At 42.5% G+C, this 24,905-nt stretch overlaps 1 protein-coding gene across 2 annotated transcripts in view; it reads left to right on the top strand.

Annotated features, from left to right (window-relative positions):
* Positions 1-2,966: 2,966 nt before the first annotated feature.
* The window catches only part of adgra2 (adhesion G protein-coupled receptor A2), a 40,565-nt gene continuing 18,626 nt past the window's right edge, over positions 2,967-24,905 (top strand). The window contains exons 1-2 of one of the 2 annotated variants that reach the window (XM_086207180.1): positions 2,967-4,148; positions 22,981-23,049. In XM_086207180.1, the coding sequence (XP_086063306.1) occupies positions 3,847-4,148; positions 22,981-23,049 (371 nt within the window). In that variant the 5' untranslated portion in view covers positions 2,967-3,846. Of the gene's footprint in view, positions 4,149-22,980; positions 23,053-24,905 lie in introns of both variants that reach the window. The other variant, XM_086207179.1, reaches the window with a different exon arrangement.

Raw genomic sequence — 24,905 nt, 5'->3', positions numbered from 1 at the left:
ACCTGCAATTCTGAGTGTCAACCACAAGAGGGGAGCATTATCAGAGTTTTAAATACCTCTGAGGTTTAGGGCAGCAACTTGATGAACCTCCTTCATGAACATTCTATACCAATCAATCAGGGTATTTACAACACTGACAGGTTTCGTTTTTGTGAATTTGACGTCTCTACATGAGAGCAACACAGATTACACCCTCCAGAACTGCAGTTAGAAATAATTCAACTGTCTCAACAGACGCCATAAAAACTGAATATTATAATTGACATCGCTGTGTTATTCAATGCTCAGATTGACCAATTTTAAAAAATCACATTAAATCTCTTTTTCTTTAATTTGTTGGAAACACGTTCTAACGATAATAGAACTTTAACAGGAATTATGAGTGGACATGCGACGACAGGCAGTACTGCTGCACTTGGACACGTCCTGCATATTGCAGGTTGTTTGCTGAACTGGCATCATAAAGCGAAATATTTCAGAACAGAAAAGATACAGGCATCATGATGAATAGCGGGGCTGCCGTTTCTTTTCTGACTAGATGTTGCATCTTTGAGACTTTTAAAGCTAACAAAAAGGAGCAGCACACTATGATTTAATAACCTCATAAATTGTTAGAGTTGTTGTTTAATACCCCTGTAAACTCTTAATTAAAACCAATCACCCAGTGAGTGTGTTTAATTTGACTGACAGAATGACAGATGACCACTAGATGTCGTGAGCTCCTCGAGGACGACGTGCATGAGCTCAGCTAGAGTTGATGTTGCCTGATGTTTGCTTCCTGGCTGGAAGTGCTCCTTTGTTTATCCGCTGGCAGAAACCTGAGCTATGTCCCTGCTTTGCCTCTCACCATCTCATTACTCTCACAACGTCAAATATTTTGCTCTAATGATCTCTGATTTGCAAGATGACACTAAAACACCCAGGAGGACTCATCAAACAGCCAGCTCACGCTTATATCGTCTGTCACACGTCCCAAATCTTGCGTAACTTCCCCCAAAATCTCCCCAAAGACATTATCTCAGTTCCAGCCTGCGAGCCTGTGAGCCTGTGAGCCTCCGAGCCTCGCTGTGTTCCACCTTTCCTGCCTGATGTTCTCCCCTTTCTCAATACCCCACCTGGAATGGAGACCAGATGTGGAACAGGGAGAAGGAAATATTGCTTGCTTGGCTATAAAAGGGGGCTGTGGATAACATAGAGAAAATGTTGGACCGACATTAAAGTTTGTCTGGATGCCATTAAGTACAATTTGATGTAATGTGCAGTTTGGGACGTGACATCTTAAATGGAAACTGTGCGCTCCAGATGAGAGAGATTTAGGCCTTGTGGAGCTGGAGGGGGGGTGTTGTACTTGAAGCCTTATTTAACAGCCTGGATAAACAGCCCTCTGTTTCATTGCTGAGCAGGCGCCCATCTACTGTTGTGCTTTCTTTCAATAATCACGCTGGCTTTCCGAGCCTGCTCCAGTGTACAGTATCATATACAGAAATAACAAACCCGGGGTCCACTGTGTGGGTCAGAGCACAGTACACCATTATACTGCCCCGCATGCTTGCATGACTGAGGTGCCTGTAGTTTGGAGATGTCAGTGAATACACATCAAATCCAACTGCATAAAGTCCCCTTTCAAACACTCTTCCTGTTCACCTTCTCAAACTTTAAAATACTCCCTGGGCCTCTCATATATCAAAAAAAGTATTTTAAAAAACTCAGATCTATGCAGTATTCTGTGAAATTTCCATACACGCAGCCAAGATATGAGAGGAGAAGTTCAGAAGTTTATGATCCTTTGTAGTTTCTGTACGTGGATTCTTTCAGGTCAGATATGTCATATTAGAAAAGTGCTCTTGCAACAAAAAAGACTGTGGAATAATTTGTCTACATCAAAGCATTTGTATCTCGTGTATCATCGTGCGGCGGATCTGTTCCACATTATATCTGACTGCAAAAATAAAAATGCAAACAACAACTGTCTCTGTTTTCTTTGCATGAGGCTTTAATGTTCAGCAGGTTAGTTTGACAGAACTGCAAAACAAATCTAAGCAGGAGTTATGACAGTTATTGCACCACGGAGAGAGCATAAACACGTGCAGTTGAAAGTTGTGTGTCTCCAGCGAAACTTGCAGCAGCCAGCGGCATCCAAAGTGAGCAAAACAACCTCCCAAAATAGGACCAAAGAACTCTTACCATCCACAACAACTCCAACATCATCTAGATCAAACTGTTGAGCTGGGCCCATGAGCCTTCCTGCACTAACAATATAGAATTTACTGAAGTGTATCTATAAAAGCCTTCGCTTCCTTTCCGGCCCGCTGATTGAACGAGAGGTCTTTGATCTGGTGAAACACAACAATGCACAAGAGAATTCAGCATTCATTCATTCATTCATTCATTCATAACTTTAGCTCGCTCTCCCATCGCAGGCACACATTAAAGTCTGCTGCATGCAATCAAATTGAGCTCCAAAACAATGGTATTTAATATAAATGGAGCCATAAATCTCCTCTGACATTCATATGAGACCCTGACAGATGTCTGTGGCATCAGTGTCTTCTGGGTTTATTGTTGCAATGCGGTGACATTAAGCATCTATCAGGACAGAGGCTCTTCTGATGTCATGAGTGGGTGACTGCAGTCATCAAAGTTTCACTTTCAACATGTATTTGTACACATAAAGTTTAAGTTTTGCAGCACTGAAGAAGCCATAAAGAAATCTATTGATTGATTTATACTTTTTCTTGTTTATTGCAGGCACAAGATATAATTTGTTCCATCAGTTTAGTTTGAATCAATTTGAGGTCACAAAATATGACTTTTTAAAAAATATATATATATAAAATAATTAAATTGACAGCCTAAGCTATATATTGTGGACACAGAATAACTACATTATGGGAACATGTTATATCTTATGCGCTTAAAATACCAGTCATTATGTTTTGTTTTTTTTTAAATCTCCACTGTTATGTTTGATCAATTATTATTTTTTATTTTTTTTGGTCTCCACTGATGCAAAGCAACAGTCGCCTGAAGTGCATCATGACGCCTTTTGAAGGTGTGTGAAGTGCGTTTAGCAAGTTCGTGTGGGCCACGTGTGTGTGTGTGTGTGTGTGTGTGTGTGTGTGTGTGTGTGTGTGAGAGAGAGAGAGAGAGAGAGAGAGAGAGAGAGAGAGAGAGAGATCTGGACGCGCTAGGACCGCGGAGAGCAGAGCGCAGACAGACTGAACGGGCGCACTCGGGGTTGTACTGAGAGAGTCTGAGTGTGACAGACGCAAAGCAGGCAAAACCGCTAGGTTTTTGGGGAATTACGGCAGAGCCGATAAAAGACCGGCTCACTTCAAGCTTCATCGTTTTTCTCCTCAATTTGAAGCTACGAAAGGCTACGAGGACTGCGACATGAAGGGAACTAGTGCGGGAAACTTTTAGAGGCAGTTGCAAAAGTTAGGGAATGATAGTTTTTTTCTTCATACAGATGTCAGTGTGTGTGCGTGCGAGTGTGCATGTGTGTGTGCGCTGCGTCGTGTCTCTCATCAACCCCTGGACTAATTTTTATAGGCTGAATAACGGTCATCCGGACACTCCCAGGTGTCCTGGAAAGTGATGGAAAGTAACTTTTAAAACAGACCGCCTGTGTTGAGGGACGCACTTCGGATTTGGGAGTTGTGCGCCCTGGCTGCCACATAACGGGACACGCATACCGGGAACATCAACGGCACTAAATATTTCTGAGATGACTGGATGAATTGAGCTGAGGAAGTTTGACATTCATTCAATAGCTGAAGCGACTCCAGCCGCCCTCCTGGTCGTCCTCCCAACCCCGCCTCGGAGGTTTCATGGTGGAGATATGGGATGACTGGAGGCGGGGGTGCAGCTGAGGTGAGATCCAGCCGAAGGACAATGTTTGCGCCCGGCGTTGGCATCCCTCTGCTGCCGGGACGTGTGGTACTGATGCTGCTCCTGCTGTCCGCCTCCGAGCCTTGGCTGTCCCAGGCGTGCCGCGGGCTACTCGCCTCGACCAGTGGCTGCAGCTGCACGGACGAGCGGTCCAAGACGCACGGCGTCCAGGCTGTGGGGAGAAGGGTCAGCTGCAGCAAGGAAGAGCTGTCGGAGCCTCCGGATGCCAGCCTGCTCCCCAACAGGACCGTCACTCTGTGAGTTGTAACAGTTTGACAAGTTTATGAGGCAGGCAAGATCAGCCAGTGTAACCTATGAACTAAAGACAAATAAATAATATTATGATGCTACTGCTGTCTGTCTGTCACACCATCACCTTATTAATGTCCTCTGGTGAATTGTAACAGCATTTATATAATATCATGTACTTTTGAAACTTTTTAAGTGTCCCGGACACTTTTGACTCTGACCCCATGACCTCAGCTCTTAGTCTATTGAGGAATTGCTGCTGTAATAAGGCTTGTTAGGTCAAAAGTGTACATCTTGATCTAGTTTGAGTGTAGTGGAGGGCTGAGCGTCGCCTCTCTGTAAAGCATTAAGATGAGTGGGAGAGCCCGAGGACTGCTGCCATCATCTGGCCCTGCCTCTTTGACACAACTCTGTCACTTTAGATTTGACTCTGACCCAGCAGCCAGCCGCTCAGCCCAGCTCAGCTCAGCTCCCTCCACCACCACCAACACATGGTCCAGCTGACTTGGCCCCGCAGAACTCAAGAGATAAACAGAAACACATTTCTAGTGACTCTGTACTGGACGGATGGCTCCTTCCATTTACTCTCTCACAACTACCTTCTGCTTTATTGGGAGAGTATCATGATTTAGGGCCAGTTTAGTCAGATATGTTCCAACTTTAACAGTTATTTGTGTGGTCTATTTAGATAAAAGTTGAAAGAACCACATACTGGGCCAAAACACACTATCTTACTTGATGGATGGACTAGTAATTCATCAGTGATGGGTGGTGTTTGTGTACAGTCATAATTCTCTACTGTACTTTCTCCACAGCTGCTGTTAGACTTTTGGAAGATCTTGCTTGTTCCCACAGTGTTTTACCGTCTCTGTACTGAACCAGTGGGAGCAAGACTGGCTGCATATGGGTACTGTTATAAAAACACCTCCACTGGAGTGAGTATTTGAGGTAAAGTAAGGGGATTTATGCCCCAGGAGAGCTCCAGCCAGCCAGTGGTCCATTTATAGGGCCTTACGTTTCTTGCTTAATAAAGTCAGGATTATACATCTGGGGAACAGATTGGTGAAGAGGAAAAAAAAATTGCTCGAGTGGCAGTGGTGGAGGTGATTGAAGACCTACTAATTATGGTTGAGATGTTTTTGTACAGATGTTGAGCATTCAGTGACAGTTTAATGGACGAGGAGCAAATACATCCACCCATAGGTCGCCATTTTCTTTACCTTTCCGGGCGTTTGGAAACTATGAAGATTCAATGAGTTCATCCAGCGCCAGTGCTCTCAGCGTCGCTCATGACATTAGCTCCAGATGTGGAATGTGAGAAGTTGTGTTGATATTCATGTTATTCCTGACATTCCTCAATCAGTTCAGAGACTCAGGACAGTATTCCAGGTGCAGCAGGGGAGTTCTTCGAGCTCGCTGATGGTCTCTGGCCCACATCGGCTGGCCTGACAGGCAGCCCCGCTGCCCTCTCTGCAGCCGGGAGGAATGCTCTCCTCCATGCTGAGCAGGCGAGGGCTGGAGGACACCAGGTCCAGGGCTTCCGGGGCTGGCTGCTACGTGTAATGCACAACAGCTGGCCCCTGTGAACATTCCAGCTGAGGCCCCTCAGCCTCATGGGAAATCCCAATGGGGATTTGTTTATTAAAACTATTAGTTGGCTGTTTGTTGTTCCTGTCAGCTATAAAGGAGCAACCAGTTGCCCCAATACTATAGCCCCCCTAAATCTTATGTGTCAGATCATACGGTCCACCGTTTCTTTATCAGTTCTTTTATGCAGCGTAATTCTTATTCACAGTCATCCGCTCCACTTTCCCTCTTTTTCTTTATCTCCAGCTCCCTATCCCTCTCCCTTTCCCACCCCTTTATCATGAGTTCATCCACACGCAGTAACTCTCAACCTAAATATTTAGTCGTCTTGGTAGGAAACTGCCATGTCCAAACTCCTTCCAGATGTGAGCCTGCGCAGGCTTGTGTTCAGGCCTAATTATGCGCGGCTGCAAAGGAGCTGGGGAGAGGAAGAGGAGGAGAAGGGAAGAGAGGGGAGAACAGATAAGAGTGTAGTTGTTGAGGAGAAAGTAGTAATAAATGATGCAAAAGCCGAAAGGACAGTGAAGTGGAGGAGAAAGACAAGGAGTAGAGGTTGTGGGAAGAGGGAACCAAGAGGCGAACAAAGAAAGAGAGCAGAGCAGCGAGAGGATGGAGGAGGGAGAAGAGAAGCTTGGCAGGCGGTTCAGAGGGATGTGCCCCCGGAGACTAAAAACTCCCCAGTCCCTGACTAACAGATCTTCGACACTGGGGTGAGAGGGAGGAGGAGGAGGCAGGACTCTTCAGTGAAGCAGCATGGCTCCCCTTCCAAAGCGTTGCTCCGTGCCTCTATTATTATTAGCCTTTATGTGTGAAGGAGGAACTTGAATGTTATTTTGGTGATGGAAAAAAGAGTGGCCGTGGACGGATACGTGTCGTAGGTATTCCACCCTGTGGCCCTGCAGCTCACAGGGCGATGAGTCCTTCCTCAGCACTGTGGTGGCAGCTGTTTTCTAATGTTTAAACGGAGAACAGACGAATGAAGGGAACCTACAGTAGCTCTCCAGTCGTCCTCGCGCTGGTGCCTTGTAGCCCGTGTTTGCTGCACTTGTCGCCATCGTTGTGAGTGACTGATGGTGTTGGCTCAGGGGGTGCCAGCCTGAATGAGTGGGCACAGATGCTTGGGGTGGGGGGTCAACATGGCCATCCTTGGCCTGATGCCCCCCTCACAGGACAGCTGCTCCCCGCAAGCCTGTGCTTGAGCCCAGGAATGTCAGTGTTGCTGGCTGGTCGTCTGGGCTTTAGGATAAAAATATTCCAACAAGGTTGGTTATATTTTTATCAGTGAGAGTCACTGATGCTCTATAGCAGCTGTTTACGTTCCTGTTTGTTTTGCAGGCTGTTGCTGGAGAAACACACATTTTTAAATCAACTTCACGTAGAAAATGTTTCAAGTTTGGGACCTGTTGATGTGTCTCAGAGTCTGCTTGAGCAGGTTGCCGTAGAGACCTTTGAGCTAAAGCTGTGACACAACCTGTTCCTGTCTGAATTTGTAGTCTCATAAAATTCAAGTGTTTACAGAGATCAAATTGAAAGCAGCAAAACTAAAATAAATTTAAACTGATGTCTGCTTCAAACAGCAAACCTCAGAAGTAATTTGGAGATGTTCGTATTTTCCTTTACAAACTGAACTTTCAGTACTGATCTGATTCTAGAGACACATATATTTGAACAAGTACAGAGAATAGGGCCGCAGAACTTTATCATCCACCTCTCATACTTTACACGTTGCGGGTTCATTGGTTATTTTCTAATGAACAATATTGACACATAATTTGACTTTACTTGCTATGTCCAACTGTTACGAATCACCAAACTATCTAAAACAAGGAGCTAACAGTGGAAGCTCATCTTTGTATTAAAGAGGCGAAGAAGAATTGATGTCCTGTTTGTAATATTAGCCAGAGCTAACCAAGCTAACTGGGAAGTAGCACTATATAAAAACCTAATATGCTTTAAAATGTTGTTTGATTTTCTATTGTTGTCTTTATTTATTTCTTAGAGTTAAACAACGTGCTCATCAAGAAGTATTCAGAACACAGAGCTGCCATGTTGATCTCTGTGGATTGCCTGTTAGCAGGTCGAGTTGAGGATGTGTTTTGGTCAAATTTGGACAGATGGTAGAATTATGATTGAAGAACAATTGAACGGACTTTTGGAATTGATCTGGATCTCATGACGTCACATTACCTTGCACGTTTGGAAATGCAAAACAACGAAATAGAAAAAAAATACTGTGAAAGTTTTTTTTTTTTTAGAAAAAAACATAGTTAGTGAAGACTAGATTTCGATTTGCATAAAAATTTGAAGCAAACTGCAAAGCTTCAGTTAAAAAAAAAAATCTGGCGTCCAGAACCTTCAAGGCTCATTCATATACATGCAATTTCTCTGTCTGTTTTAATCCATAAAAGAAGCACTGTCTGAAAAGATTTAGTTGTTTGCTCTTTGCTCTATTTCCTGTCTTCATGATAAGCCAGGTCAAGCACCTCCTTGCACTATTTTTGTATTCAGCGTACAGACACGCGAGCGATAACGATATTCTCATCTAACCTGCAACTAAAGTACATTATTTCCTACACATCAAACTACCCGTTGCGGGAGCTGAGAACACACTTAACTGCATTTGTCTCGTGGCTTCATATTCTCTGTGGTTCATATCAAGCTGACCACCAGCTAGTCTGTTACTGCTTACTGCATCTGATGAGTCTTTCTGCTCGTTCAGAACCCACTCACCACAACAGTATCATGGATCTGTGAGACCTTTAATCATCATTTTATCTACTGAGTCACACCGTCCGCCTCATACTCCTGGCCCATGTGTTGATGGAGCTCCCAGATGTGTCCATGGTTCAAGTTGGGGTCTGCTAGTCAGTGGTGAGACGGGAGTGTATGTTTGCCCGATGAATCGTCCTAAAAAGTCATTTTATCAGTAGTGAGAATTCCAATAGGCAAGAGAGCAGTGGACCTCAGGCATTCCTGCCGCGATGGGGTTTATTTATGCGGGGAAAGGTGTTGAGAGGAGGGGGAGCGGGACCTCCTCCACACATGTTAGGTGGAGCAGTGGTCAGCAATAAATCAAAAAAACAAACAAAAGCTTGACACTGGATAGTCTTAGTGTTATAGTCCACCACAGCACCTGCCAATGCCACACAAGACTGAGATTTTATTGTGCCATCATAGGTCAGGTTGAGAGGACTGAGAAAACACACACACACACACACACACACACAACTGATTAAAATGCAGTGATTTTACAAAACTTGGCAGCAACAGTGAGATGTGCTATAATAATCTGAAGAGTCTTCTTGTTTTTTTGTTTTAGTTTTTCCTTTCCATTCACTTCTTATCTTACTCTGGAAATGCTTGACTTTGACTTTTCTTCGCCAGTGCTAACTTCCCTCTCCCTGTGTCTGACCACAGTGGCCCCCAAAGTTCCTGGTCTGGGTCTGCAACAGAAGGATACAGACACATGAAAATATTGGGTGTCTGTAGTGGGAATGCCTGTGGCTTCGGCTTGTGTGTGTGTGTGTGTGTGTGTGTGTGTGTGTGTGTGTGTGTGTGTGTGTGTGTGTGTGTGTGTGTGTGTGTGTGTGTGTAAGAGAGAGAGCGAGAAAGAAAGAGCGTGTGTGTTTCTGATATGCTTACTCTTGAGAAACTATTTATGACAATGGAGTATTCATCTACTGGATTATAATAACCCACATGTATTCTGACTACTCTCACTTCCTTTTTGGTTACTATTCGAGGTCTGTTCATACAATAACATGTATTTATGACAATAATAATCGTAATAATGATAATACATCTCTACTGGCAGGTGCAAGTAATAAAAACAAATGTTTATCAGTGCCCTCTAAACACTTTTGACACCAGTATGAATTGGCACAACTGTTAAAAATCCACAAAGAGCTTCAAAAGTAAAAAAGAAAAAAACCTTTTCATTGTAAGCGCAACAAAGAGCTATTGTAGAGCAACTTAATCTGTTGACAGATCAGCATATTTCTTTCGTCCTTGGAGCAGCATTTTGCACCAGCTGAAGCTGATGAAGGGCACTGTGACTGATAATAATTGTAATAGTCAAGTTTCAAAGAGATGAAAAGAAAATAAACTTCTTCCTTTAGATCATCAGACAAAAAGAAACATATTTCTCAGCTTAATAAAGTTAGCCTGAACAGAGCTGTTAACTTAACACTATTAAAACAAAGGTTTGGCTGATTTTTTTTTCTTTTCACGCTGGCTGCCAGATGTCTGATATATATATATATATATATGCATATATATTGCTGTTATACTTTGAAGGACTTCAGTCTCAGATTTCTTTTAGTTTAAAGCTTTAATGTAAATTATTTCTTCACTCATCTGGAATTGAGAGTGATCACCATAACAGAAGGGATGGAAGTTGTAAACGTGTCCACGGGTGAGAGACTCAGAGTGGTGTAAATCATGTCGGACAGAGTAAACTTGTGTTTTTAGGCGGTGTAGAAGTTTTTGTAATTAGAGAGACATAACAGGTACTTATTTCCTCAATCAGTGTATTCATATGATATTAGAAAAGGCACATAATTGTGTAAGACTGGCCAAAAATAGATTTTTAAAGTACATGTTAACACATTAGTCAAATTGAAATAATACTTTTTTTTCAAGTTTGACTGACATTCCTAGATGGGGATTTGAATCACACCAGACATGTATATGCCATTCTGCGTGTATTCTGTTGGTCTTCCTGTGGTATTTAAACCAAACCATGGTTAACACTATGAGGACTCAAACGCAGAAAACCACAAGGGGTTAAATGTTGACCAGTAATTATTTATTGACACGGGGGACGGTTGAGGGGACGTGGTCCTCTCGGGGATGCTGGCAACTCTGAGCAGAGGGGAATGTTGCAGGCAGGTAAATCTCTAGGTAGGAGGAGAGGGAGGTGAAAATAATGGAGCTGGTAAGTCGTTCTAAGGGAGACAGTGGAAGTTCTGAGGCTGGGCAGCATGGTGGCAGTGATGCTGGAGAACCAAGCAAGCAACTGGCACTGCTTCAGACATGAAACAAGCAGGTATTGAGCAACTAATGACTCCAATGCCACGACTCCAAAAAAAGCAACAAAAGAAAATTGCAAGACAAATACGAACAACTGGGGCCAACTCTACCACTGGGAGGCAGGCAATAACCCGGTGGTCAGCGCAGCCTCAGCCCTCGTTAAAATGCAGTGCTTGATGAGCCAGGATCTTCAGGTGTGGTGACGTTGAACAGCGAAACACGGAGCCAACTTGATATTCTTTCAGCTTGCGTAGTCGTGTGATGAAGCTGTGCCAGGGAAATAGCGCCACCTACTGTTCTGGAGGTGGACGTACTTCAGTGAATGAACTAATTTTCTCCAGTTTATTAACACTGGGACCATGAGAGTATTCTGATTAAATACTCTGACAACAACTCTGAATGTTGCTACAAATGTAAAAAATAACTTTTTACAATGATGTACCAGGATGAGCTTCATGAATATTATGTGAATTTGTTTGCAAGGCCTTGAATGTAAGTGATGTTTATTTACATATAAAAGTTACCCACCATAGCTTTAATATCAATGATGATGATCAATGATGTGATTACATGATCTCATCTGATCTGCCACATCTGCAACAATGACTGACAAGGCTGGTCATGACTGTCACTATAGTTCTGTGATGACTTCTTTCATTCTTTCTTCATGGAAACCAGTTTGACCCGATTTTTCAAATTTGTACTGAAATTCTTAATAACTCTTATCCACTGGGGTGCAATCAGAAGTTATCATGATGATTCACTTTTTACAACCCCCCCCCCCCCCCCTCCCCCCGAAAAAGAACAAATACAACTGTCTCTGAGATGCCTCGAAAGAAATGGTGAGAGTATCTGGGACGGGAGGATTTTTTTTTTTTTTTTTTGCCACCCCTTTGTACAGATTTCCCAGCAGTCTTTGCTCAGGAGCAGAAAACAGAGGCTGGTTATAAGACAAAACAATGAGGCAATGTGAGCCATGCATAGACCACATTCCACTCACTGTTTCAAGAGGCTAAATTGACTAAATTGCCTCATTAAAAGTGTAAAAACATTTTCAACAGTGATAAAACACACTATTGTGCTCATGCTCTGCAGCTATAAACTTCCCAGTTTGGTTTGTCCTGACTTGTCTTTGACTCTAAATATTGCAATTATTTACTGCAGCTGTAATTCAGCTGCTAATATTCATCACAGCTACATGTTTATGTCTTTAAAAGTTCAGTGGTGGTGCCGCTCTACTAAGCTGTGTGTAGATGACACAAGAAACACTCTTCACGGACACTTCCTGTTCACAAAACTCAATGGATTGTCTAATAAGTCCAAGTGGGGGACCCTTCCTCTCTCCAGAGTGTGCATTGTGTGTGTGTGTGTGTGTGTGTGTGTGTGTGTGTGTGTGTGTGTGTGTGTGTCTGTGTGTGTCTGTGTGTGTGTGTGTTGGTCTGTCTGTTTGCCGGTGCACACACATATGGGAAGGGCGTGCACGGCCACAGCTCTCAAAATAGGCCTCGGTCCTCCCCACTCTAATTAGAGACATTTCAAAAACCCAGAATTTAATTTTAGACTAGTAGCTTTTGGACCACTTATGCACACAGATACACACATTGAGTTAAACATACACACTTTCCATATAAATAAATCTGATAGGTCACACACTTGTGCATCTAAAACTGCACACACACACACAGCCACAAACCACAAAGCCTCACTCCCTAGCTCAGTTTGGTAAGCCAAGCACAATGCAGTATGCTCCATAATAAGTGGTTCCACATATCGAAGGCAGGAGCTCGCTCACTCCCCATATCTAGCCTCCAGGCAGGAACGTATAATAATAAAGCTGAGTAAGGCGAGCTCCCCTACACGTATATATATATATATATATATATATATATATATATATATATATATATATATATATATACACACTCACAGTATATTCTGTCAATCTATTCAACAAGAATCTGTTGCCTCCATTTGATGGCTGAATAACTCAATCAGGATTTACAAATCATTTCACAAAAAAATATTTTGTGTGCAATTACACGGATGCTCCGCACCATGAGAGCCAGTAAATGGGGCTTGTAGCCTGCAGCAGGGTTCTCTAGTGGTGACTACAAGCCCTGTGGTGGCGCAGGGACAATGGACACATTCACATCTTGACATGCATTTGCTGCTAAAGTGCCTGTTGTGCTCAAGGGCATTTAGTCTCTTTGCTACATTCAGTGCTGTGACTCTCTGAGGACGAGCGCAGGGTCGAAGGGGGTCCCAGAACTGCAGGCTTAGGTGGTGCTTCATATTTGTACAACGAAAGGGTTAAGCTATTTGGACGGACCCAGGCGCTGAATAGTCAGCACAGTCTGGAGGCCTCTTAGAAAGTACTTGTTGTAACAAAGATGACACGGCCATGTCCCAGTCTAAGAGATCTCAGTGCCAGCGCTCTCTTTCATTCCTCTTCCCTCAGCCGTCCTCTTCTTGTCTCTGCTAAAGTGTCCATTAGCGAGCGAGACGGAGGGACCAGGGCAAGGTTCAACTCACGCAGGTTTTTGAAGCCTGAATAGTCAATAATCGCTATTTCTGTGCAAACACTGCTTGTAAATGTCTCTAATTTGGAAGAAATGCATGAACAGTAGTGCCTGCAATTTACAGCCCAAACATCATTGAAACTTCTCCACGATATTCATTATACTGGTTTGGCTGACCCAGTTGACGGTCAATATGAAGTTGTGTTTTTTTTCTATAAACATTTCCTGAAATGACAAATTCACTTTTCAAAAACTTTAAACAAAAAAAGCCACACTTTGTCCAGCCAAACCTCAGACATCAGAAAGAAAATCAAACACATTTCTCAAAACATGTTATCTTCCATCTAAATTAAACCTACAGATTGCTGTCCGCCTTTGGATGACTCGCAAAATATACAAACACCGCTGAAATAAAAAAAAAAAACTAGTGTAAAGAATCATTTCACTGTTTCAAAATACCTCCGACGTAGTTGATGAGATCCCTGAAGTGTGAGAATTACGAGAAAAGCTGCTGGAACAAATAAAACACCCAAATTAGATTTTGGTCTAACTCTCAGTAATCTAAAATTTCATGATTTCATCGTTCCTGCTGGGAAATGTGCTGTGCAGTCCAGCTAAAAACAACTGTAACTCCATAAACACACATGTAGTTGACAGAATAAGACGCAAACATGATGATACTTCTAAATATATAATGTATATTACTGTGCAATTTGTATATTACTTTCACTGAGTGTTTTCCAATCAGCATCAGCAGTGTGAGTTCATTAGGAAAGATGAGTGAGTTGGCAGAACAACATTCTGAATGAACAACAGGAGTCCTTTGTATGGAAGACATGATAGACACTTCAATTAAATGTAAGACAGTTATACTGGGAATATCACAGGACTGTGTACAGCAGCCGTGTGACGTACTGTAGCAAAACTCATAGGGACAATACAGCCTGATGTGGAAACAATGGTAGTTTTGAAGTTATTTTCATGATGAGTTAAAATGTGCAAAAAAATAAAACCCTTCAGTATTTGCAAAAAAATGTAAATAATGATGCACCCTGAATCATTTAAAGGATGTCTTTAACCTGTAACAAATAGCTCATACATGATGTGATGTGTAGGTTTGTAAAATGTCTGTAACACACACATATCCTACATTCAAACACACACAAACGCACGCACACACCCTGTGACATGTCACGACCCAGAATTCTCAGCCGTTAATGAAGGTCTGTACCAATTACTGCTGCCAGCTTGTAGCCACGGGAGCCTTGCTTGTGTGTGTGTGTGTGTGTGTGTGTGTGTGTGTGTGTGTGTGTGTGTGTGTGTGTGTGTGTGTGTGTGTGTGACTGAGTTAAGCCGCTTTAGGGGACACAAACTAGTACTGGTTAATTTGGGACTCAAACTGCATCCCCTATTTGTTGACTGTTGGATCGAGGTTAATATCATAAATTAGAGTTAAGATTAGGGTTATATTGCCCCCCCCCCCCCTAGTTTGACTAGTTTTACGGTTAGGGTTAGGTAAGTAGTGATTAGGGTAGTCTCCAGCAAATGAACATGAATACTTCAAAAGCGGAATTAAAGCCGTACTTAACCCCCAAGTGTATTTAGGTGCCTTGAGCTCACAAAACCATTTTCCTCTCCAGAATGACTTCTCTCTGGCTCCAGAATGCAGAAAAAGCCAGATACATACATTTAATTTGAAGTTAATGGCAACTAAAGCAATGGCTCGGTGGTGCAGTGGTTAGCACTGTTGCCTCACAGCAAGAAGGTTCCGGGTTCAAGCACGGCATCTTTCTGTGTGGAGTCTCCATGTTCCTGTGTGGGTTCTCTCTGGTACTCCAGCTTCCTCCCACAGTCCAAAGACATCAAGAGGGGACGAGGCTGATTGATACTCTAAATTGACCGTAGGTGTGGCTTTGAGTGTGAATGGTTGTCTGTCTATATGTGTTGGTCCTGTGATGGACGCTCAACCCGTCCAGGGTGAACCCCGCCTCTCGCCTGAGGGCTGCTGGGATAGACTCCAGCCCCCCCCGCGAAGTGGTAGAAAATGGATGGATGGATGGATGGCAACTAAAGGCAATAACAAAAAACTATAACACTTCAGCGGGGCACTACTGTCAACAAGCAAGGCATGCGCAAGCATGTTGGTTCAGTTACATGCGGCAGCTAGTCAGACTTGTTGCTGCTGTGAATGAGCGCTAAAGGGGTTTGTAGCTCAAATCATAGTGTTAATGGATTACCGAATGTACTGTTAGGTAAAGAAGTCATGGATTATACCGGACAATGTGCTTGAGAGTTTTTAAAGGGACTATTTGGGGTTATTTTGCTGTTATTTTGTTGCGATAGCTGTTTTCCGCCATCAGTCTGCATTAGCTTCAAGGTACGTTTATGTTGCTGGCTCTTTCTGCTTTCTGGAGTCACAAAGTAGGCTGATGCAGGAGCAGAAAAAGATCTTTGTGACCTCAAGACTATTTGCAAGTACTTGAAAGGGGAAGTATAGTTTTAAGTAAACAGGCTTGTTGGTTTTCAAAATATCTTCAGATTGATCAAATACATCATTTATGCTTTATTTTTTAACTGGCGAGTCTATATGTTTTTCCAAGGGCTGATAATGTCGCTGGAAATTCTGTGTTTCAGCCAGTTCCACTCAACTAGCAGTGCTTAAACAGATGATGTATTTAGAAGACATCATAAAATACAGGTAGGATCTTATTATTTCTTTCCACTGACGTAGCCAACTCTCTGATTTTCTCCACATCTATGAGGTTGTGCTGACATGTAATGTTTTCTGTAATGAGATTGTGATCTATCAAACATGGCATTTGGACCGAGTAAATGACCTCAGAGAATCTGGTGTCAGCCAAATAGAGAAAGAGAGTTTTTAATCCATCTTCTGGTTCCACCGCAATATTTTGTTGATCCGCTGCGTCTGTCTTCATTAGTCTGAGTGCAGTGTGTGTGATGTGTATATAAAAAGAAAAATTGCCGTGTCCACTTAAGTCTCTTCTATGAACTGCCAGTATACTTGAAATGCAACTCTGGCAAGCAAACACAGCATAAATGGGGAGTGAGGAGGGAAAATGCAGTAAGAAACACTGACGGTTTTGTAAAGAATGTTCTCAGCCGTAACATACACACATGAAATTGCTTACACTGAAGGTCTGCTGTTAGTGTAAAAGAGGATAATCATATTGCTTTCAGCAGATTCCAATCACCTGTAAAGAAATTTCCCTGGAGGCAAACTTATTAGTTTTTATTTATCTGAGCTACGTGTGCATCATCAAATCAACATGCTAATTAAACCAGGCTTAATTCAACAATGACACTCTCAGACTCTCATTGAAAATCACTCTCATTATCTGGCTCCTGTTGTGCTCAGGATTAGGACGGGATTTATGGCACGTTACCAATTTCTGTCAAGGGTTTTTTTTTTGTCTTTCACCTCGCGTGTGGTCCTCGAATGGAAGAGACCAATCCAAAGTTAAAAGATGTTTACACAGTGGCCGGTTGGGTTGTTTTGACACTCTTTCTTACAATGAACCTGTCCCTCTGTGATGAAGGGGATGGGGGTGGGGGGGCATCATTGCCAGTCACATTGTTGCAGTTTTTTCAGGGTGATGCTGCAGACATTGAGAAAACAGGGTTTGTATTCAGAGATGCATATAAGTATGAGTAAGAGTTTAGCCTGCAAATGGATTCTTATTACTTCCAGTCTCTCGTTAGTTTGTTACTGCTGAGCCTGACCCAGTCCAGCATGCTTAAATATTTGAGGGCAAGAGCCGCCAATCAGCAGTTTGTACTCAAGCATCTCATTCATGGCCTGCTAAACCATGAATAGAGAATTTCCTGTTTCCCATTTAAAGTCCAGCTTAAACAGCATTTTGAGCGGCCATAAATGCTGCACTGTGGCATATTTCTAAATGAAACAGGTTTAGAAAAGTGGGAAATATCGTTGAGAAGAATTAGAGTACAACGCTGAAAAGTGGCCAGTATCCAGAGGTCACCATAACATAAAGGTAGGTAGATTGTACTTCCCTCAGCATGAATACATTTGAGCACCCTGTGCCTGCATGGGGTCTCTCTGGGTACTCTCAGGCCCTGTAAATGCCTTGTGACCTGTCCAGGCTAAACCCCGCCTCTCGCCCGAAGGCTGCTGGGAAAGGCCCCAGCCCCCCGTGACCCTTAACAGGATAAGCGCTAGAAACTTTACATATGTATATATATATATATATATATATATATATATATATATATATATATATATATATATATATATATGAAATGTTAAAAGAGTGATAGGTGGATTCACAGGAAGAAAAACGGACTATTTTAATGTATATTAGGTGGACAGTATGAGCAAGTATTTGTAAGAAGACAGTAGGATGTGTTTTCTCTCTGCATCAGTTTGTGAGCTGGAAAGCTGAAAGGACTCCTTTCTGTGCTGGTGCTGTTGATCACGCTGAGGGCATTCCCAACTCTACCACAGAGACAATTCCTCAGTGAAACGATTGGCTGACAATGACCCGAAAACCAAAACCAGCTGAAGGAAGCATGCTGCCTTTGACAGACAGTTTACAGCACAAGCAGGTACACACCTCTGGTCTTGAGCCTGCGTTTTCATATGAATTCAGAGTCAAGGAGACGAAGTGAGGCGAATCAGTGAACAAAGGCAACTCGAGACATGCTGTCATGCTCCTGTGTGGCCCTCAAAGGCTTTGTGGCTTTAGGAAGCAAATTGAGCAAACCAACAAAGTGAGTGGCACATTGGCTGGGAGGAGCTGCTGCAGTTTACCAGACAAGATGTGTGCTTTTGAATTTTACACAGTCAATCACAGCCTGAACTAACACTCACTTATGACAAGTGATGTGCACTTTTCACTGGGAGGGGGGGAAAACATTAATTAGAAAGTCACACCTGCTACTTTCTGCTTCAACAGTCGCCTCTCTTTGGAACTATTTAGGACATGTGGGAGATTTTTATATTTTTTTTCTTTGTCATTTTTTCAAGCAGCTCCAGATATTTGTTGCTGAAAGATTAAGTTATTTTGTAGCTTGAATGTTATTATCCTGATCTTTTGTTGTGCCAGATGGTATTTTTTTTGAAGTTCTTGAATCCATTTCTTCCTCTTACAAGCATAATCTCATTATTTGTAATATAACCATACTGGTGGGCGAAGTATTGTTTATATTTAAATATGCCTAAGTCAATGCAAAAGTATTTGCCCATATTTTTTCACTTTAGGATCTAAATGTGGAGCAGGAGATGAGATCCTCATGTCAAGTCAAGTGTTACTGACCCTGTTTAACCCCTTGACTATGATATAACCCACATGAGAGCACCTGGTGTCTGCTCCTCTGTTGGACCAGCTCCTTGATCTGTCATGTAAATGAATTAGCTGAACTAGTTGACAGTGGTCCTGGAGCCTGGCATGTGGTCCTGGTTCAGATCAAATCAATTAACCGCTCTGATGTCTGCGAGGCCTTTGTGGTCTGAAAGAGTTAAGTGAATGAAAGTCACTAAATGCAGCTCGGAGATACCATCCCGACGGCTGGCCTGAGTTAGCGCGCTGCTGTGCCATGTAGCGTACAGTTTATTGCTCCTGAAAGCAAATTAAGTCAATCTGCCATCTGATCTGTCATGTATGTCAGAGTAGAGAAGCCACTGGTGTACAGCCTCGGCTGAGCAGACGCTGGGCCTCCTGCTTCTGTCGTCTCTTATGATGAAGAAGCTTGTCCATTAATGTTCATTGCTTCCATTGACCTTTATATACTGCAGTGATGAAGAGCTGCACTCTCATGTGCCTCAGCTGTCACCTGCTTCCAGACACTGCTCTTTCTGTCTGATGGCTGTAAAGGAAGTGCTCTCTCCTAGCCCTGACCTCTGAAACTGGGTTCTGAATAAACAGCTAATTGGCTGGGTTTCCTGTTTAGCCTGATGGGAACGTCGACTATTTCGGTTTGTTTACAGAGTTCTGCTTCTTCTCTTCATTCTCAGAGTTGTACTCTGTGTATTGTTTATGAAAGAACAATGTCCTCCCTACAACTAAAACATCAGGCCGTGGGGATTAGGCACAAGTGTCCAGTCTCTGCTGCTTCCCCATTCCTGGAAATCTACACCTTTTGTTATCCGTGGGAGGAGTTCAGTCAGCTGGTGTTGTGGTTTTTATTTATTTGTGTAAATTGACTTTCAAGTGCTGCTGCTCAATTTGTATTAACATAAGACAAAAGCACACAACGCACAGATGAACGTGTGTACAGGCTTTCAGAGGGAACATTTGCATTATGTTCTCATATGAGCCTGCTGACGGTCTACACACACATATGCTCATTGACGTACACACAGTTCTCTGACTCGTAGTTGTTTTTTTTCCCTGCATAATAAGCTTAGTCAAAAAGGAACTTTCTGTATTTAAACTGTCTGTGTTGAATTAAATGGCTTGTTTCTTTGCCAGATGTGACTTTCTCCTCGTCTATCTGTTTTGAATTATTCAGGCAGTTCCGGATATTCTGTAGCTTTCATCTCGGACCTGCTTTCAGTTATAGTAGAGATACTGTGCCCAAAGTCAAGCGAGGGACCTCTGGTCCAGGAGTCGGAGGTTCAAATTCAGGCTATGCCACGAGAGGACTGAATATAAAAAAGGTTTTATTTCATCAAATCTGTGTTGATTTGTGAACATGACATGTTTTCATTTCTCATTTTTTGATTGATTGAGGAGAACAAATGAAAGTGACTCAGGGCTTTATTTTTATGAACTCAGCCAGTGGTGCAGTCGGCAAGGATGCCCTGCACAGTGTTTTGGGTGTGTTTGTTGGTCTGTTAGCAGGATATCTCCCAAACACATGGGTGGATTTAGATCACATTTGTTGGAAAGCTAGAAAGTAAACATAAAATTACAAGGATTAGGTTATGGATTTTGAGGGCGATCTGGACCAAATAATAGATCCTGGATCCTGAGGACTTTACTAGGCCTTTACCATTGTTAGCGGTACATCAGGACATGTCACAGATGATTTTACATTCATTTCTTGATTCAACTCAAGTGGTGGAAAGAAGAATGATATGGCTTCTGGAAATGATACTGAGTGTCTGAATAGCGATGATATACGTTATTTAAACTTGCACACTCAGGATACTGATTCTGCATAATATCCTTTTGTTCTGGTTTTGGAATTGGACTGCCTCTACTTTGAGTTGAAATGGCATCAGACAGACTGACAAGTGGACATATTTGATGCTAAAAAAGCAAAAAGTATGTAAGTAAAAGTATGTGATAAAATTCTATACATAAAATTTTCACTATAAACCCTACAATAAAGTTGATATTGTAAATCAGTCAGAGGCCTCAGTTTAAGAACTATCATCATTATATAGTCATTATTATCTCTGCTCTCTTGATTGCAGTGACCTTTTAAAATTACATTTCTCCTGTTTCTATTTGTGGGATAACTGTTGGAAGATCCTGATTTAGATGTTCAGGATAAGTGTTGCCATGTTGTCTTTCCTTTTGTTTTTCTCTTCAAACTGATGGTGGGATCAGCCATAGAGTTGCTGAGGTGAAGGAGTGAGCATGGGCCAGTTTGTTCCCGTATACCAAGATTGGATGATTAAATCTGGTCATTAACTGAGTTGGAAAGCACAGAGCTGAAGGCAGTGTTTTTATTGATGTGGCAGGAAACAGGGGGGGAGACTGCTGCTGCTGAATCTGTAAATCTCAGACTGTTCACAGTCAGCTCCCTCTTTTAAAGGCGCACACACACCCCTAGCCTCTCGATTAAAAGCACACTTAATGTCGCAAACACCCCATTAATCGTTAAGTGGTGGTGTGTGTGTGTGTGTGTGTGTGTGTGTGTGTGTGTGTGTGTGTGTGTGTGTGTGTGTGTGTGTGTGTGGGAAGGGTTTTTTTTAATGATGGCAGGCTCTCACTAGCATAGGGCCCCTCCTCTACCTGGCGCTTCTGCGGTGGGGATGAGGATTCTACAGACACCAGCAGGTCTGGGACTCCACAGGGGTGTAAACCTTGTCTTCTAAATTTATGCTCTTTTGCGAATGAAATGCAAAGCAAAATTAATTTTTGGAGAGGAAAAATGACAAGATGTGATGGGCCTCTTTATATTTAAGCACAACTGCAAAACAACCTTAGTCAAGTACTTTAGTGGTTAAACCTACCCACATCCCCAACCTACAACACTATTTCATTCAAAGAGAGACTAAAAATAACCAGATAGAGATGAAGATGAGGCAGATTGAATTTATTAATGAAACAGAATACACTTCGGTGCATAGAACATGGCAGAATATACAAATATATTGTAGGCAATCTCCAGGACTACAGTAGGTGTGAACAGGTGTAGGATTCTCCCGGTAGTAGATACTGGTAGTGGTAGACAATAAACTGGTTGTACATCTCCCTGGGTGACACCTAACTGTCCAAGGAACTGAAAGGAGAGTCACTCTGTTTGAGGAAAGAGGTGGGTTGTGAACGCAGCAGTAAAAGCAGCAGCAGAGAGCTAGAACTGTTAAAAACTGACAGTGAGTAGATGATTGGCTGAACAACCTGAAACAATCATCAGTTACAAAGTATGTTGTGATAACATCATATCATTACACATGGATGTTATGTTATGCTAGCTACATTTACTGTGTTGAGTAGCAGTGTACAACTGTGCAATATTGCAAATATTGTTCTAATAAATTGGAATGGAAATTTTGAATGAATAAGTTTTGACTCAGTAATTTTAAAAATGTTACCTGCATATTATTAGGCTGGCCAAGTGGTACACAGAAAACTGTATTTTCAGGTCATTTTATTTAAGTTTCAGTAAATTGTATGGAGGATCACAAGACTTAATATATCATATTGTTTCAAAATATATCATGATGAAATTCCTCGGTGACCTATGAATTGTATCTTGTTGTATCATATTGTACGTATCGTATCGTATCGTATCGTATCGTATCATGAAGTCCTTGCCAACACACAGCCCTATTAAACAGCATGTACCCAGAAATAGTCTTAGACTGAATATTCACACTGGCTACAACAGAACTTCTTAAAATGTTTTGGGCAAAAAAGCAACACAAGAACCAAAAGAAGCAAAAATAACATAAACTACAGTTGCAGAGACAGGAAAGTTTAAACGCATACAAAGGAAGTGAAAAATGCTCAATGGAGGTTGGGACTGTATTGATGAATTGGAGTTTAAAAAAACAAGGGCTGACTTTGACATTGATGGATCCCTTTAAGCACACTCATTACTGTACATATCCATTTCCCATGATACCATGTCTGACATCCCAACCTCACTTCCAGTGTCTCGGAGCCCTCTGCCCTGCAGCCTGATAAGAGTCCTGGAAGGGCTAATTACACAGTCTGTGTCACCATGTGTCTGATCTGGGAAGACTTTCCTTTGATGTACAAATGTATGCAAAATGATTAGCAAGATTACAATTTCTCCCCTAATCTTGATGTTCTTTTCAGTTAATTGGAAACATCTTTGCTTAGCGTCTCCAGCCCAGGATTATCTTCCGTGTGACTGCGGCACCAAGTGAACATTCAACTGGCTCTCATCCTCTTAGTGTGTATTTGGTTAAACCTGAGTTCTTCCTTTGCGGCAGAGTGGATGTCCAAGTGAATTTAGCATCATAAGATATGCTTCACTTCACCCTCAGTGGAAGATTTCTAACACTGGTGTTTCCTTTTTGCAGGATACTGAGCCACAACAAAATCAGAGTTCTGAGAAATGGATCCTTCTTTGGACTTAACACTTTGGAAAAGTTGTGAGTAACCTCTTGCTCATCAGTCCTTATGATTAATACCCTTTTCATGTGTAATATACAGGATGTGTGATATATCTCGGTTTGCTTTGAGAAAATCTGAGCCGCTCTCTGTGCTTCTGTCCAATGGGCTTCTGTCCAGCAGTGAGGATGATACACTCACACCAGTTATCATACAGTGATGTTGAAAAGTTCACATTATTACAGTTAGGTCTTTCATTATCAAGTGAGCTCCACTCCACAGGACAAGATAAGGGGATCTCTGGGAGGAGTGAATGCTAGCAGCTTGGCCTGGTTCTCAGACAGTCTGGGCCTCCTTAGTAACGTCATCTCTTTGAATGGGGTGTGAGACAGCTGATAGACCCAAGAGATCCTGGGGAATGAATACCCCTCCTGGCAACAAACACGAAAGGCATGTGTCACCTAGGAACATAGTTTTGTGTGTAATACAACATTGCTCAGAGATTTACCGAAATTAGAGCTGTCAATGTGAGATTCAAACAGCAGCGGATGAGTGAGACAGCTGGCAGCGTGCTGGCTCATGCTCGTCAAGTCCCACTAGAATTTACCTGCAACACCATACCCCCCTTCACTCTCTCTCTCTCATGAGAATTTCATCTAAAACGTGTTTCCCACAGGACTCAAATTACCTGTCCTTACGGAGCATCCCAGTGAAGCTTTATAGCATCTTGGTAGCTAACAACACAGGATACTGTAGTCAAGAAGACACATTTATTTTGCGGTGTGTGTGTGTGTGTGTGTGTGTGTGTAAGGGGCTGGGTTATGTTGAAAGGATATTAGTTCCACATGCCACTCAGATCTGCCACCCATGACGCTAACGAGCGTCTCAAAAACTGTTGGGCAAGAGGAAAAATATGGTAATTTGCCACAGTTGTTAGCTTGTTAGTACCTACCTACTGGAGCTCACAGCAGACGTGCCAGTCTGAAGACAAGTTTGCTGAAGTTGCTGTTTTTATGTCTGCCATATGAACACCATGGGTGAATAGTTTGAAGGCCAAGTTCTTAGATCTCACCTCATTTGACTCGCGTCCTATAAAGTTGTTGACAGGAAGTAAAAACACTGAGATCCTGTGACTAATACATTTCAAAGAATTAGGAAGAGAAAGTAAAGCCAAAACTGTAAAATGAGCAGTGTTGCTTATTGTTATAAGTGCGCACGAGGCTCCCTGTAGCGCTGTGGGGTTGATGGGTCGGGTAACCTGAGCTTCGCTGCTAAATGGCCCTTGTACCTGGAGGGGTGACAAACTAGCAGGGGGCAGCAGGGTGGAGCTTTCATGGAGGACCCTGGAAAAGAGACAAAACATACAGACACATTCTTCCACATAGGGAGGTTTGCAGTGTGAGAAGAGGACTTAATGTAAGTCATGCAGTGCTCATTTCACTCCACAGCCTCAGCTGGCTCCCTAACACACAGTCGTGGAGGTCTGCTCACTCAATCTGACATCTTCAACATTTAATGGAGCTCCGAACATCTTATAATTAGATCCAGCCTCATGGGAAAATTTATGTCTGATGTGAGAGATGCCATATTCAAGATCCCATCGCAGGGATGGAGGGGTCTGAAAGCATTCATGGAGAAGTGAGATAACAGTGAAGTGTTTGGGACATGTAATTCACTGTGAGATTCCAGTTTTGTTTTGCTTCTTTAGCCTGCTGTTGCTCTTCCAGTATGTTGTCTACATGTGCTTGTCATTTGGAGCAGTAGTGAACAGTTAGTCATATTATGTGGTCAGTGCTGTAATCAAAGGCCAGCCCACTAGGGCTGAGTAAACACACATCAGGGAATTACACTGCATCTCTTCCCCTACGTGACGAGGATAAACACAGTCTGCTCC

The sequence above is a fragment of the Aulostomus chinensis genome, chromosome 6, assembly GCF_037954235.1.
Source record: "Aulostomus chinensis isolate RoL2024-O1b breed Wild chromosome 6, RoL_Achi_v1.0, whole genome shotgun sequence".
Taxonomy (NCBI): domain Eukaryota; kingdom Metazoa; phylum Chordata; class Actinopteri; order Syngnathiformes; family Aulostomidae; genus Aulostomus; species Aulostomus chinensis.
This window is presented reverse-complemented; position numbering and strand designations above follow the sequence as displayed.